Source organism: Nymphalis io, chromosome 13 (assembly GCF_905147045.1).
Source record: "Nymphalis io chromosome 13, ilAglIoxx1.1, whole genome shotgun sequence".
NCBI classification, from domain to species: Eukaryota; Metazoa; Arthropoda; class Insecta; order Lepidoptera; family Nymphalidae; genus Nymphalis; species Nymphalis io.
The window spans coordinates 11,757,330-11,773,232 of record NC_065900.1 but is presented as its reverse complement, the minus strand read 5'-3'; the positions used below and the strand labels follow the sequence as shown (position 1 = coordinate 11,773,232).

The following is a 15,903-nucleotide window of genomic DNA, read 5'->3' as shown; positions in this document are numbered from 1 at the left end:
GTCAGTACTGTAAGTGAATCTGGCGCCAAAATAATTTTGTAAAGAAAGCTGTTGTCAAACCGATATTCAATTACTTAATAGTTATATTATTTTTTACATTTGTCTAAACCTTAAATAAACAAAGAAAAATGGAAGATGGTGATTTTGATCAACGCTTGAGGGATCTACAAAGAGAGTACCTTGAGTTTTTAGACGACGAAGTAATTACTTTTTCATGTAACCTGATTATTGTTTTGAGTAATTTTAATTTATAACATTAATTATGACTGTATCTTTTCAGGAAGATCAAGGCTTATATATGGAAAGAGTAAAACAAATGATTGGTGAAAAGAGCAAACGGCTTATTGTTAATATAAACGACCTCAGAAGAAAAAGCCCTGACAGAGCTAAGAATTTGCTAGATAATGCTTTTGAGGAACAGATAGCTTTTCAAAGGGCGTTGAAGGAATACGTCTCATCTATAGATCCTACATACGCGAAAGAACAGGAAGAATTTTTTGTGGCATTTTCTGGTAGTTTTGGGACAAAACACGTTACTCCGCGAAGCTTAACATCAAGGTAAGTATCAATGTAAAAGTTGATTTTTTTATTAATAAATAAATTAAAAAAAAATGATGTTATATTTAATAACTACGAAAAAAATCATGTTCCAGGTATTTAGGAAACCTAATATGTGTGGAAGGTATTGTCACAAGAGTGTCACTCGTGCGTCCCAAAGTAGTGCGAAGTGTACATTATTGCCCGGCCACTAAAAAAGTAATGGAACGCAAGTACACCGATTTAACCTCATTTGAGGCTTTCCCTTCTGCAGCTGTTTATCCTACTAAGGTAAGATGATGGCTTTGTATCTTTTGCTTTATATAAGCATATCCTTATAGATCATTGTTTTTAACAATGCTCACTTTATTTTGCTTTGATCTCAAGGGTAGATTAAATTTTTAAATAAATATTTTTCCACAGGATGATGAGGGCAATCCATTAGAAACTGAATATGGGTTATCCCGATACAAAGATCATCAGACACTTACAGTACAAGAAATGCCTGAGAGAGCACCAGCTGGTCAATTGCCAAGAAGTGTTGATGTTATTTGTGATGATGACCTGGTTGATAAGTGTAAGCCAGGGGATAGAGTACAGGTTGTAGGAAATTACAGATGTCTTCCATCAAAACAGGGAAGCTTTACCGCTGGTACTTTCAGGTATGCAGTAAACAACAATAAAAATAATTTTATTTAAAACAATTATGGCTGACTGTAATTAGTGGATAATTTGTTAAATCGAGGACTTGACTGGAGGATTGAATACTGATATACAGATGAATTTAAGATATTTAAATTGAAGAATAATAAGAAGATAGTTATATTATTAATTAGATAATCAAGTATGGCAGAATTAAACATTTGGGTTATTTTTACAGGGTTTTTTAAATTGAATAAAATCTCATTGATTTTTGCTTCATTATCATCCCTTTATCTTTGGTTATGATCCATCGTTTCTGCCATAAATTACTGGCATGATCGTTTCTCATATTATTTTTACAGAACTATCCTCATAGCAAACAATGTAACTCAAATAAACAAGGACATGAACCTCACAATCACAATTGAAGATATTAAGCTGTGCAAGCGTTTGGCCAAGAAATCCACAAACAACATGTTTGAACTGCTGAGCAAGTCATTAGCACCATCTATACATGGTCATGATTATATCAAGAAGGCTATACTTTGCCTGCTGTTGGGTGGCATGGAGAAAATACTGCCTAATGGCACAAGGCTTAGAGGGTAGGTTTCATTTATTTATCAAGACAGCCAAATGTGTATTGTAAAATACATCAGTTATTCTATTGCCATACATTATACTATACATTAGATGTGAGTGTTATTACAGGCTGTTATTTTATATTATATATTTAAAAAAAAAAGGCGAGACAACCCAGTGGTAAGAACGTGTGAATCTTAACCTACGAACGTGGGTTCAAGCCCTAGGCAAGCACCTCTGAATTTTCATGTGCTATATTTCTGTTTATAATTCATCTCGTGCTTTTCGGTGAAGGAAAACATCGTGAGGAAACCTGCATGTGTCTAATTTCAATGTGTATTCGAAATTGTATTCTACCAACCCGCATTGGAGCAGCGTGGTGGAATAAGCTCCAAACTTTCTCCTCATAAAGGCAGAAGAGGTCTTAGCCCAGTGGGACATTTACAGACTGTTACTGTTATTACAGGCACAAGAAATATAATATTTTATATCCCCTTTTTGCAGGTGCAATTTCAGTTTGAAATAATTTAATCCTGCTCACTTGCCATCAAAAGCATTGTTTTGAATTTTCTAAATAAATTAAGAAAAGATGAATATTTCTTATTTTAATATGAGTATATTTATTTTGTTTTTCCATTATAGGTTGTTCATTTTTATTGCATTTTTAGATTTCCTGTCGCTTTTTCTATTAAATGCTTAAACATGACTAATGTATGTTTATAAATAAGATTTTTTATAAACTAACTAATAAGATCTACTAACTATAAAAGATCTCTTTATAGTCATACTCAATTTTTGGAGAAGTAAATTTTCGTCAAGACGGGTCATTTTTTAAGAGAGAGTTTTTTGTTATAGTATTTGTAGTTTGTTTGAAAACAGTAAATCCCAATGTGAAAGTTTCACTCTGAAAGCATGATCACGCGTGACAAAAGACTAATCGACTATTAATAAAGAACCATACAAACATGAAAGGACGAAGATTCTATAAATAATTTTGTTTTTTTTTTAAACTTTCAGTGACATTAATATACTTCTCATTGGTGATCCATCAGTGGCAAAGTCCCAATTGTTACGCTACGTGCTAATGACAGCTCCGCGAGCTATCACGACCACGGGACGGGGTTCCTCGGGCGTCGGTTTGACGGCCGCCGTTACCACAGACCCGGAGACCGGTGACCGGAGGTAAGTCGAACAATTAAATAGGAAGTATAATATAAGAAGATCAACAATGTTGGTGTCTTCAAATCCAGAGTAAACAGGTTTCTTATAGGCAAGCGTGCTACATCCTAGACCTTGTCGATGCTTAACATCAGGCAAGTCTAACGGTCAAACGCTGGACTATTCAGTGTAAAAAAAAAACATACTGAGATCTTTAAATATATTGCTTTACATTTACTATTCAAAATAGAAAAGAACTATTAAGCCACCACAAGTCACAAAATTATTATTAAAATAATTTTTAATTCATTCGCCTGATCGTAAGAAGTCTCCACTGGCATCGGTGTTTAGTGGTCGTCACTGATCCGTTCCTCAGACTGGAGGCGGGCGCCATGGTGCTGGCGGACCGCGGCGTGGTGTGCATCGACGAGTTCGACAAGATGTCGGACATCGACCGCACGGCCATCCACGAGGTGATGGAGCAGGGCCGCGTCACCATCGCCAAGGCGGGCGTGCACGCCGCGCTCAACGCGCGCTGCGCCGTGCTGGCCGCCGCCAACCCCGTCTACGGCCGGGTGAGCGCCACCACTCTATGTGCCATTATATATGGTTGGTAGATACCTGCCTTTCACGCCGAAGGTTGTGGGTTCGATTCCCACCCAGGATCGACATTAGTGTGCATGAACATGTCTGTTTGTCCTGAGTCTGGGTGTAATTATCTATATAAGTATGCATTTACAAAAGAAAAATAGTATATGTAGTGTATCAGTTGTCTGGTTTCCATAGCACAAGCTCTGCTTAGTTTGGGATCACATGGCCGTGTGTGAATAATGTCCCAAGATATTATTATAGAATTATTATTATTCCCTCACATGTCATGATTGCCTGTGCAATCATTACGATTATAATTCAAAGAGGAACAATATATATCTTTGATGTAGCATCGATCTCGAAGACAGAATATTTTCGATATCCAGTGATGATGAGTAACATACGGAGGGTATGTAAATATAAACAGTTAAAGTAATGTCAATGTCATTCCTTTCGATAGTACGATCAATACAAGACCCCGATGGAGAACATCGGGCTGCAAGACTCGCTGCTGTCGCGTTTCGACCTGCTGTTCGTGATGCTGGACATCGCGGACGCGGACCACGACAATATGATCTCCGAGCATGTGCTGAGAATGCACCGATACAGGTTATCTACAAACATTACCACATTATAAAAATAAATGTATTCTAGAAAAGGGAAACGTTACATTACACCATTAACTATTTTTATTTTGTTCTTTTTATGTATTCTAGATTTTTGTAGGTATTTTTATGTTGTTAGCACTTCAAATGTTAAATTAAGTAGCACTAATACTACTGCCTCTTGAAGATTGAGATAATAACTGAGTTCTTTTCTTTTGCGAATTATCAACTGGCACTTCATTTGGTAAATATGTATCACTCCTTCTATTAGGTATTCTAATAGTTACTAATAATTCTATTTTACTGGTGGTAGGGCTTTGTGCAAGCTCGCCTGGGTAGGTACCACCCACTCATCAGATATTCTACCGCAAAACAGCAGTACTTGATATTGTTGTGTTCCGGTTTGAAGGGTGAGTGAGCCAGTGTAATTACAGGCACAAGGGACATAAAATCTTAGTTCCCAAGGTTGGTGGCGCATTGGATATGTAAGCGATGGTTGACATTTCTTACAATGCCAATGTCTAAGAGCGTTGGTGACCACTTACCATCAGGTGGCCCATATGCTCGTCCGCCTTCCTATTATATAAAAAAAAAAAAAAAAAATTATAATAATATGCTTATATCCTGCAGTAGTACCTTTATTGTTATTAGAAAATGACATTATGATAATATTTTTTTTTAAAGAAATCCCAAAGAACAAGATGGTGAAGTTCTACCTATGGGCTCCTCAGTGGAAATGCTCTCTACAGAAAATCCTGATAACGAAGATGCAGAGGTTGTTATTATTATTTATATATTTTTTCACAAAGACATGGTAAGTGGTCAAATACATATAAAATTTGACTCGACCCATTATAATAAAAAAATATTTTCCTGAATCAGCAATAAGAGCCAAGTTCTGCCACATATGAATCCACCAATCTGCATTGAAGTTGGGTGGTGGATATAGCTCCAAGCCTGTCCACTGTCTAGTGGACAGGCTTGGAGCCCATTTACAGGCCGTTAATATAGCGTTTTTTTTTTAATTATATACAATATAGTAGTAAAAAATATTGATTTGGTTCAAAAAAATCTTTTTATCAATAATCTTACATGACATATTGTAACACGACTTTTATTATAAAATAATTAATAAAATATATTTAATTTGTTTTCTTATATACAAGGATTCCAATGAGTCCATATATGAGAAGTATGATCCACTTCTCCACGGAAATACTCGCAACAAGAAAGACCAGATTCTAAGCACAAAGTTCATGAGGAAATTCATTCACATTGCCCGACTCATGAAACCAAAGCTGACTCAAGAAGCTTCAGATTCTATTGCTGATGAATATGCAAGACTGCGAAACCAAGACATGATGGATAGTGATGTAGCAAGAGTAAGTGTGATATTTTTTTTTTAATTCAGTCAAATTATATATGTATAAAAAAGTGTATATTGGTTTGAAATTTTTAATGATCTTATCTTGACCAATTTCGGCCAAGAGTAACCTTATAGGCAGACTCCACAGGCAACCTAAAATGACAGTCAGCGATCAGTCGCAAAACCAACGCGCAGGCACGGAAGTTGACGGGGCAACTCCAAGTTTTTACCGAATATAAACATGAATGTCTCGACTGATAAACCCGATGACTAATCGTAACCACTGACCATTGAATGTTCCTCAGACGCAGCCGGTGACGGCTCGAACGCTGGAGACGTTGATCCGCCTGTCCACGGCGCACGCCAAGAGCCGCCTCAGCTTCCAGATCACGCGCCGCGACGCGCAGGCCGCCATCGAGCTCGTGCACTACGCCTACTTCAAGAAGGTACGCCCCCACATCTCTATTGAATACTATGTGTTAGGGTGTTAATGACAATTAGACAGATGCTTATTTCATCTTTTCAATTAAGTGATTATACCACATTGAAAACTGATAAAATACCATTTAATTATCATTGATTAATTATTAACTTAATCTTATCTTATAAAATTTAAATCGTAAGCTTACAATGGGACTACGGATGACACCATAACAAAGACTTAGAAGTAAGATGTGTTACTCACTCTCTGTAATTACATATTTTTATAGTATTTATTAAAACTTTAATAACATATTATACACGAATTAAGTAATATGATTATATATTTCATTAACAAAAATCATTATATAGGTGCTCACGAAAGAAAAACGTCGTAAACGGCGAGCGTCGTCGGAAGACGAAGAGAACGCGTCGGACAACGAGCAGCCGTCGCAGCCGCGCGCTAAGAAATCGAGGAGAACGGTACCTACATATTCAACATTATTGTTTATTATTTAATTGAAAATAGCTTTCGAAGTAAGAAGAAAGTTGACTCTGTGGGAAGAATATGATATTTTTTATGTTGAGTTTTTAGTGCCTAATTAGTTGTATTATATATATAATTCAACATATAATAATATCCTGGGACATTTTTCACACACAGCCATCTGATCCCAAATTAAGCTTGTACAAAGCTGATATACTACATATACTACTTTTCTTTTGTAAATACATACTTATATAGATAATTACACCCAGACTCAAGACAAACAGACATGTTCATGCACACAGATGTCTGTCCTGGATGATAATCGAACCCACAACCTTCGGTGTGAAAGGCAAGTATCTACCAACCACGCCAATCGGCTCGTCAAATAACAAATATATACTCTCGTGTGCAGGATAATATTGTGCTGCCATTTACATATATTATGATAATGAAATATATAAATGGCAGATACATACTCGGATCAGGTACTCGGACTGGCAAATGAGCCACCTGTTGGTGAGCTTTGTTTACCACCCGTAGACATTGGTGTTGTAAAATTTTTTAACCATTCCGTACATCGCCAATGCGCCACTAACTAGCTCAGTGACCATTCAAACCGGAACACAACATTACTAAATATTGCTGTTTGTATATGAACCAGTATTAACAAGAAAATGTTTGTCCATTGGTCAGCAGTGTTACCTAAGTTATTTATGTATAATATTTTAAAAGTAATATATAAATTCTCAGCAAGGTTCACAAGGCCAAGACCCGTACGAGTTCTCGTCGGACGAGGAGGCGGAGCCCGTGCTTCGCGCCGCGCACTCCGCGCAGCCTGAGCCCGCGCAGACTGTCGCCAGTTCCGCCAAGAAGACCATAGACGCCACCAGGTTAGCACCACCACAATAATATTACGTATAAATTCTAGATATAGCACTCAACAGACGTGATTCCTCCAGCCCCTTTTTACTATCGAACGGCCAGGCTAACGCGACCAAAGCGCCATAGGTACACAGTGGAAATTCCCCGCCTACGTACGAAGCGCTTTGAGTCTACATTCATCATTCGCACTGCGAATTCCGTATTTCCCGATAGATACAATGTTGGTGTCTTCAAATCCAGAGTTAACAGGTTTCTTATAGGCAAGCGTGCTACATCTTAGACCGTGTCGATGCTTCACATCAGGCAAGTCAACGGTCAAACGCTGGCCTTTTAATAGTAAAAAAAAACAAAATGTAAAACAAAAAGTTTTTAGGAACTATCGATCCATCAAAAAATCTTGAGTTTAGCTTAAATGTTCAATGTAATTTGCAAAAGTTCGATGACCACCCAACATATAAATTAAAATGGACCGTATTTTGAAATTCTTGTTTCATTTTACTATATTTAAATATCTTATTAGCATCTCATATCAGACCCAAAGTGTACTATAGTTTACGGCATTTATTTCGACTTTAAACTGGGGATGATGGTTAAACATTGTAAAGTTTCCGCGATGAATGTATAAATGTATATTTGAAAAGTATATATTGTAAATCAAATCTACATATGATTCAGATTCGACAAATACGTAATTCCTCTCCAATTATTATCTTTCGTTTTCAGATTAACGCAATTCAAATCGGCGCTCCAGCAAGTGTTCCGCGAGGAGCGCGCCAACTCACTCCCCCTCGACCGCATCACGTCCTACGTCAACGAGAAGTACTCGCACGAGACCTTCGACGCGGGCGAGATCCAAGCGGCGCTGGACCGCATGACGCAGGACAACCACGTCATGATGGCGGACGATATCGTATTCCTTATTTAGGAGTAACTTTTATATCCAATTCCTACCACTGCCACTTTTGTAATCTCTATAGAAACATTTAGCTTCTGTATGTATAAAATTGACCGCCTACAACCCATACGCCTCCTAATAAATAAATATCATTCATTAGATTTATAGAAACGAAAAACTTTCAGGAACTTTATATGGCATAGCCTTGCCATATTTTATTAGAAGATTTAGCCTTTCTATTGATATTTCCAAATATTAGCCTGTACACTATAATGGTAAACTTGTTGAACTAAATCGTTAGTTATACTAAGTTAAATAGATCAGACATATGTAATTTCAGATAAGATTACTATAAGGCTTATTTAATAAGTTAATCATAATGATGAACCTGTTAAGATGTTTTGATAAATTAATTATCAACAAAAATAAAGAATCATGTACAAAAAGAAAACTGATTGATTACATAAGTGTTACAGTAGCATTATAATTGTTTATGCCTCGCAATGATGCAGGTGTGTCCACATAACGTCTTAATGTGAACTGATTTATGTCGATTTAAAATAGATAATAAAATGTTTGGATTATCTTTTGTTACTGTTAGCATTACTTAATATGAATCACGTTGATTTTTTTTACAGTTAATTTATACGATAATCTTAAATAAAACTAAGATTTAATAGATTTTGTCTTTCAATTATTGACCTGTTTAAAATTATTTAATAAGTATATTCAATACATTGTATTACAATTGTATTATATTCAATGCCTCGGAGAGCAAAAAACGCTGTTGTTGCATCAGAACTCGTTCCGGTCGTGTTGATTTGCCGTCTCATAGATTATGAGAATGCACTTGTGTTTGCGCACACACTTGTTCACTATTAAAGTAGTTCCGATTTGTAATATTTTTTTTTATTAAAAATGAGGAAATAAAAACAACCAGTCACAATATTTTAAGTGTATATTACACAGATTATTAATATTTTTAGTATAAATATTATTTTCTAGACTTCCCTTTGCCTTTTCCTGTTTTCGGTGGCCTACTTTTACCACCAGTTCTGTTATTTTTATTAAATTTGCCACCGAAGACTTTTTTAGGATTACCACCCTGATTATTTCGCCTTTGGTTTTTATATTTACCATCTTTGTCATTGAATTTTTTCCTATTGTCGTCTTTATTTTTGAACGAGTTTCCACCATCTTTAGTTTGGAACCTTCTGTTATTCTTGTTGTCCTGATATTGACCAGTTTCTTGGTTCCTTTGGTACTTCTTTTTTAGCTTCTTGTCTAATCTCATCTTTTTGAAACCTCGTGCTTCACCTTCGCTATTATCTGACTTTCGCTTTCTTGAAGGATTTTGACTGAATAGATCTACGGAAAATAATAATTAAAGCCAGTTAATGAATATGCGACTCTCTTTTTAATTTGTAGGAGATTATTGATAGATGTGAATGCAAAAAGCCGAGATGGCCTAGTGGTTAGAACGCGTGAATCTTAACTGACGATCGTGGGTTCAAACCCGGGCAAGCACCACTGAATTTTCATTTGCTTAATTTGTGATTATAATTCATCTCGTGCTTGACGGTGAAGGAAAACATCGTGAGGAAACCTGCATGTGTCTAATTTCATTGAAATTATGCTACATGTGTATTCTACCAACCCGCATTGGAGCAGCGTGGTGGAATAAGCTCCAAACCTTCTCCTCAAAAGGGAGAGGAGGCCTTAGCCCAGCAGTGGGACATTAACAGGCTGTTACTGTACTGTTACTGTGAAATGCATATAGTTTTACAACAATTAGGTTATAATTATAATTAAAAAAAAGCAGAGTGGTAAGAACGCGTGAATCTTAATCGATGAACGTTGGTTCAAACCCGGGCAAGCACCACTGAATTTTCATGTGCTTAATTTTTTATTGTAATTCATTTCGTGCTTGACGGTGAAAGAAACCATCATGAGGAAACCTGCATGTGTCGAATTTCACTAAAATTCTGCCACATTTGTATTCCACCAAATCGCATTGGACAAGCGTGGTGGAATAAGCTCCAAACCTTCTCAAAAGGGAGAGAAGGCCCTAGCCCAGCCGTGGGATATTCACAGGCTGTTACTGTACTGTAGGTTATAATATATATTATATGTATAGGCAAATATTGATGTTTTAATAACCAACGGCGGGATGGGGAATTACAACCTCAAACGGGTTGTACAGTTTTACTAATGGATAAAATTAAAATAGCCGAATATAATGGTAAAGTTGTATACGTATATGTGTACCTTGCTCTGGTTCGGCGCCGACCTCCTGTCGGTAGTATTCAGCGTCGTCCTCCTCGGGCTCCGCGGTGGTATCCCCCTGACTCTCCGCCGCCGCCAGCTCCATTAACCTGCTCGAATATTTATACAATTAACAAAGATCCACCACATTTTTGTACGCATTTCAAATTATAATATGATATTATTTCATTCTAGATGTCTACATTGCAGATATGAATATTGTTTTATTAGTTTGTAATATTAAAACGTTAACTACTTTACAAAGGAAATGTATATAAAACCTCTGCAATATTATTTTAAAAGAATAAAATATTAATAAACTGGCATTTTTAAATAACATTTTTTTAATAAATCTTACAATTAGTGATTTGGTAAACAGCAAAACAAAATAATAAATAAATGTACCTTTGATTTTCTGTCATTTCTTTCTTCTTTTTAATTCCCTCTAACGCCTTCTGCTTCAAATCTTCCTTCTCTTTCTCTTTACGTTTCACGTTTTCAGCTTGTTGAGACTTGCGCTTCTCCTTAAGTCGTCTAAATGTAAAACATATCTATTAGTTATTACATAGAATTATCAACTTAGCTTTATAATAAATCTATTGATTAAGAAAATTACAAAAAAAAATCAGCTTTTATTATTGAAGGTCATATTTACACACACGATATTATAGTTGATAATGGTGTAGCCTAATCCATACCATAAGAGGAATAATAACATGAACACATTGAATTAATTGCTTTAAATATTTGTATTTAATTAATTAATTGTATTTAATTAAACTCGAAAGTGATAAATCTATGGGGGTCAGACCCATAGATAATCTTAGTTTGAGGTGAAGTGTAATTAAAATTGTTCCTTTTTGAACAAATAAAGATCTTATTTTTATTATCTGAACCGACCTTACCTCTGTTAGTGAAATAGTGTTTGTACTAGTCACTAAAAAGTAAGTGTTACATAAAAATTATCAATACATAAGCAATGACTTTGCATGATTATATTTCCGTTTGGTTATATAATTAAGATCATTTGTCTCATCAATCTAATGTGATCAATCACATAAGCAAGCGAGTGTGCAACCATAAATACTCATTGTCTCATATAGTCCGGCAGTCGAACAGGACATTATCTGATTAGTTATTATCTATCATTCGTATAAAAATTACTTGTGAATATTATATTGGTATTACAAAAAAATTCTCCTAATATTATTGTGACTATGTAAAGGATTATAAATATGTTGGTTTCTTTACCTTTTCTCGTCACGTTTCTTCTTTATTAAGGCTTTTTCTTCGTCTGTTTTCTCGACAAGTTCGTGGAACAGAACTTCACCATCCATTAGCCCGTCTTCCACCTATTAATTAAAAAATATATATGTAACGAATTTTCATGTTCTTAATTTGTGATTATATATATTGTGATAATATAGCTTTCTCGGTACGGTAAAGGAAAATTTAGTGAGAAAACCTGCATATGCCTAATTTCAATTAAATTCACCCACAATTTTACCATACCAATGCACTAGAGCAGCATGTTCCACCATGCTGCTCTAGTGCATATTGAGCAAAACTTGTTCTCAAAGTGAGGGGAGGCTCTAGTCCACCAGTGGGACATTCATAGGCTAGAATGAGGCTAACCGACTAACTCGTATCAAGCTATGTTAGCGTCGACTAAAGCATTTTTTGTTAACCACACTCATTAATCTACATAAGCGCCGAAACAACCCCTACGTTAGCGGGGACTCAACGGGCGAATGCGTTCTCCGGGAGTGTTAATGTCAGACAGGGTGTCTCCAAGTGAGTCGTATACTAGTGAAGAGGACCTTGATGAGCTGCAGCGCGAGGCGCGGGCCGAGCTCCACCAGGCGCAGCGCCGACCGCGAGCGCGCCGCCGCGCCGCGCGCGCACAGCCGCTGCGGCAGCTCCACCTGCGCGGACGCATTTGTTTAGTTATATGGCGATAAATTAAACCAGCGTGTGTGGTACCCGCAGCTCTACATTATGGTGACATGGAATAGTGCAATCTGATTGCAAGTACTCTAATTTATTTATAGGAAAAATATATAAGTTGTAAATTGAAGAAGAATTTTTTTTATGGAATTTTAATTATAATGCATATAATTTTAAGCACTTCTAATTAACTAAGCAACATTTTTATCACTTTATTTTTAATTAAAATGTACATGTAATATAGACGTCTTCGAAAATATCGTTTATAATTATTACATCGCTTACCTGGTTAGTGCCGTCATCTTCAAACTCGCTCTCCGAAAGCAGCGCCGCTCTGAAATATAAAAATATAACTTATATAACTGTTTGTTTACTTAAAAAAAAATAAGAAATAAATGTCATGGCTTCCCTTCTAAGAAAAAATATATAATTTTACAATTTAAATAATGAATAACAACTTACTTATCGAAAAATTCCGACATGTCTTTACAGCGATTGAGGTTAGGAATTTTACCTTGTACCATCTGTAACAAAAAAAAATTTATGTTTTGGTGGGAATCAATTCTTATTAATAGTCTTTGATCCATTTTTGTATACCAAATTCATACCTTTTTGTGTTATCTTAATATTTTATATAAATGTGTGCCTCTAGTCTATATAAATACCTTTTTGGTGCCCTTGTTAAGACCGACCGGCGTCGCTCTGATGACGTAGTGACGAAAATCTATCAATTTAGTCGAAGGATTGTAGTTCATAAGCACGCAGCGTCGTATGTTTTTAAGTTTAACCTTAAACATGTAAATATATTTACATTACATTCAGTATTATATATATACAATAAGAAGCATTTAAAGAGAAGCGGCTAGTCAGCTACTGATTACTTTTTCCTAATATCAAAGATTTAATTTAATTTTTATTAAAATAATCTGCTTTTATTTAACTCAAAAAAGGAAAGTATTTCTATTTTTAATCCTGACTACTGGTGTAAACAACTGAGGCAGTAATCAGGTTGTTCAAATCACACACCCACAGTCTACACATTTGAAATTAAATAGCAAATAGCTTGTTAAAATAACTAAGTGATACTAGCTACAACTTACAATAACATTTTCATTATCTTATTACGTTAAATAAAGCAAGAAATACATAGTTCTATTTAAAAACTTTTAATTTTGATTATACAAATTCTTCGGCTAAATGTTACACTGACCGTTGTTATATTAATTGTGGGAAACATGTTCTGGAACATTGTAGCCATTAATTTCATATGCATTCCTTCTCCTGAGAAACTGTTGAGTACTATTAGCGGAGCGTTTTGAAATGCGCGCGATATTACATACTGCTTCCGGAGAGCTGATATGACGTCACGAGATAGGGTATACTGGAATAGAATGTAAGTATTAGAACTGACCTCCAGACTCTTGTTGACAATATAATTAGCTTGATCGAAGATGCTTTTACATGAAAGTAATTAAGTCTAAAGGAAGCCTCCACATTATGAATAAAACAAATAGAATTTATTAAATATATATGGTTGGAAATTAGAAGTGGCAAATATATTCAAAAGGTGAAAAACTTTTTTTTTATAGAATAGAAAGGCAGACAATCATATGGGCCACTTGATGGTAAGTGGTCACCAACGCGCATAGACATTGGCATTGTAAGAAATGTTAGATTAAAAATGTTAAATTCATATCCCAGTAGTTTTAATTGTGATTATGTTATTAAGGAACTATGTCTCTAAATGCAGTATTGATATTTATTTTGAATCAATTACAAATTATCTATTATTCATTTAGTATTTAAAGATCTTGATATCAAGTAAATATCAAGTACAATTATTGTTATATTATATTAGGTCTTGTCACAATATTTAATTAAATGTGTCTCATTCAATAATTTGTGAGTTAAATTATCATAGATATATTTGAATATCGAAAATTGCTAGTTCAGGATGCAGAGAGGATTGTACTGTCTTATCATTATTCTGTTATTGCAACTGTATAGTAATCATATTTGTTTTAACACTTATTTATGTAGCAATCATAAAATTAGTAGTAAATCAATATAATTGAAAGTAGAATATACAAAGATGGTTGATGATACATCTTGTAACACAAATCTTTATATATTTTTTAACTTCCATATAAAGTGAAATAAAGACATGCTTACCGAAACTAAGAAGAGATATTATTTTATACTTTTACCTGTATTATTTCAGAGGATATATCATACACTTTTTAAAAATAAACTTGGAAATAAATACTAAACTTAGATGAAGTTAAAAAAAAAAGTATATTCAAACTCTTTAGGAAAACCAAGATTTGTCTCGATTTTTTTAATGAATATATATATTATTCTTTTTTTATGAATATATAGGAGTATGTTTTGAAAACCTCTTACATTATGTATGCGGAAGGTTAGAGTTGGTCCTCTAGGCAGCCTCGCTAGTCTCATGTAGGACCCCAATTCAGTCTCTGTGAACACCATCATGTGAGACACATGTAGATATCCTGATATAGATAAGAAATCTTTTATTGTGTTCTTTTTTCTCTCCTGAAAGAATTATTATATATGCTTAGACTTAGAATCTTATTTGTCTTGATTTACAAAACAATACAAAAATTATTATTTATCAATCTGTGTTACTACGAAGATGACGCTTTGAAATGGCTCAATAGTTACACAAAATACTGCCTTATTTTAGTTAAAAATAAAGCTGTAAGTAATTGTTTGTGTAAATTAAACTTGCACATATTAAACACAATCACATATTGAAATTAATGATCTATTTACAGTAAACGAGTTGTAAATACATATGACTAGTTAGATTTCTATATTATATTTTCGAGAATCATTTAAGACATACTTTGAGTTGTGAAGCTGTAAATGGTTCCATTATCTTCCTGAAATCTTTTGTCAAATCCATAAGATCTTTTGAACATTTTCCACGATGTATAACAAATGAATGTGGTGCTTTCACTAAATTTTCTGGCTCTATGGACTGCTTTGTGAGAGTATTTTTTTTTACACACTTTCCTTTACGTTTTCCCATAGTGTTCACTTATTTTTATATTGATATCTAATTAACCACTATCACAATCACAGCGTGATTGACATGTTTATAAAATTATTTTGAGGTTAGAACTTAGACAGGCGCACGCTGTATATCCGTCAATTCTAAATGTCAATGTCATAACCACACGTTTTGTTATTATTTATATAATATTATATTACTTTTAAGTATTAAATATATATATCCATTACTTCAGATAATAAAGAAAATTTTAGTTTGTTTAATTACTAGCTACCTGTTCCAGCATCAAGAAAAAGGATCTACATAGTATGTTACAAAGAAAATTGTTTTCTGTGGGTTGGAAATCTTCTCCAGCATACGCAGAAAAATTTACCGAAGTTTCATTACAAATGGTTTAGGAACGCATAGAGGATAAACATTCGTATTTATTTATGTAAATAAAATGGTGCCAAACAAAGGATGTATTTATATGCTAATAGACAAAAATAA

The 15,903-nt window shown here is 34.6% G+C and overlaps 2 protein-coding genes across 2 annotated transcripts; one reads left to right on the top strand and one right to left on the bottom strand.

The window, feature by feature from the left end:
• The first annotated feature begins 18 nt into the window (after positions 1-18).
• Positions 19-8,791, top strand: LOC126772989 (DNA replication licensing factor Mcm3). Its single transcript, XM_050493589.1, has 14 exons — positions 19-200; positions 281-558; positions 654-828; positions 961-1,199; positions 1,542-1,781; positions 2,776-2,940; positions 3,293-3,491; positions 3,968-4,116; positions 4,797-4,887; positions 5,279-5,494; positions 5,784-5,924; positions 6,271-6,381; positions 7,139-7,278; positions 7,994-8,791. Exons 1-14 carry the CDS (start codon positions 129-131, stop codon positions 8,193-8,195), a joined length of 2,418 nt encoding a protein of 805 aa, XP_050349546.1. The 5' UTR covers positions 19-128; the 3' UTR covers positions 8,196-8,791.
• Positions 8,792-9,107: 316 nt separating this feature from the next.
• Positions 9,108-15,529, bottom strand: LOC126772767 (protein Peter pan). The gene is made up of 11 exons (XM_050493311.1): positions 15,247-15,529; positions 14,781-14,933; positions 13,588-13,758; positions 13,043-13,165; positions 12,840-12,901; positions 12,663-12,711; positions 12,251-12,355; positions 11,682-11,782; positions 10,836-10,964; positions 10,434-10,540; positions 9,108-9,533 (listed from the first exon to the last, which is right to left on the bottom strand). Exons 1-11 carry the CDS (start codon positions 15,430-15,432, stop codon positions 9,160-9,162), a joined length of 1,560 nt encoding a protein of 519 aa, XP_050349268.1. The 5' UTR covers positions 15,433-15,529; the 3' UTR covers positions 9,108-9,159.
• Between the last annotated feature and the right edge of the window lie 374 nt (positions 15,530-15,903).

Bases quoted from the DNA above. Each gene is read 5' to 3' on its own strand.
- LOC126772767 (XM_050493311.1), bottom strand. From the start codon at position 15,432: ATGGGAAAACGTAAAGGAAAGTGTGTAAAAAAAAATACTCTCACAAAG. The intron at 12,356-12,662 runs GTAAGCGATGTA...GCGTCCGCGCAG, and splicing joins AAGATGACGGCACTAACCAG to GTGGAGCTGCCGCAGCGGCT. The intron at 10,541-10,835 runs GTACATTTATTT...ATATTCGAGCAG, and splicing joins GAAATGACAGAAAATCAAAG to GTTAATGGAGCTGGCGGCGG.
- LOC126772989 (XM_050493589.1), top strand. From the start codon at position 129: ATGGAAGATGGTGATTTTGATCAACGCTTGAGGGATCTACAAAGAGAG. The intron at 1,782-2,775 runs GTAGGTTTCATT...TTAAACTTTCAG, and splicing joins AATGGCACAAGGCTTAGAGG to TGACATTAATATACTTCTCA. The intron at 4,117-4,796 runs GTTATCTACAAA...TTTTTTTTAAAG, and splicing joins CTGAGAATGCACCGATACAG to AAATCCCAAAGAACAAGATG.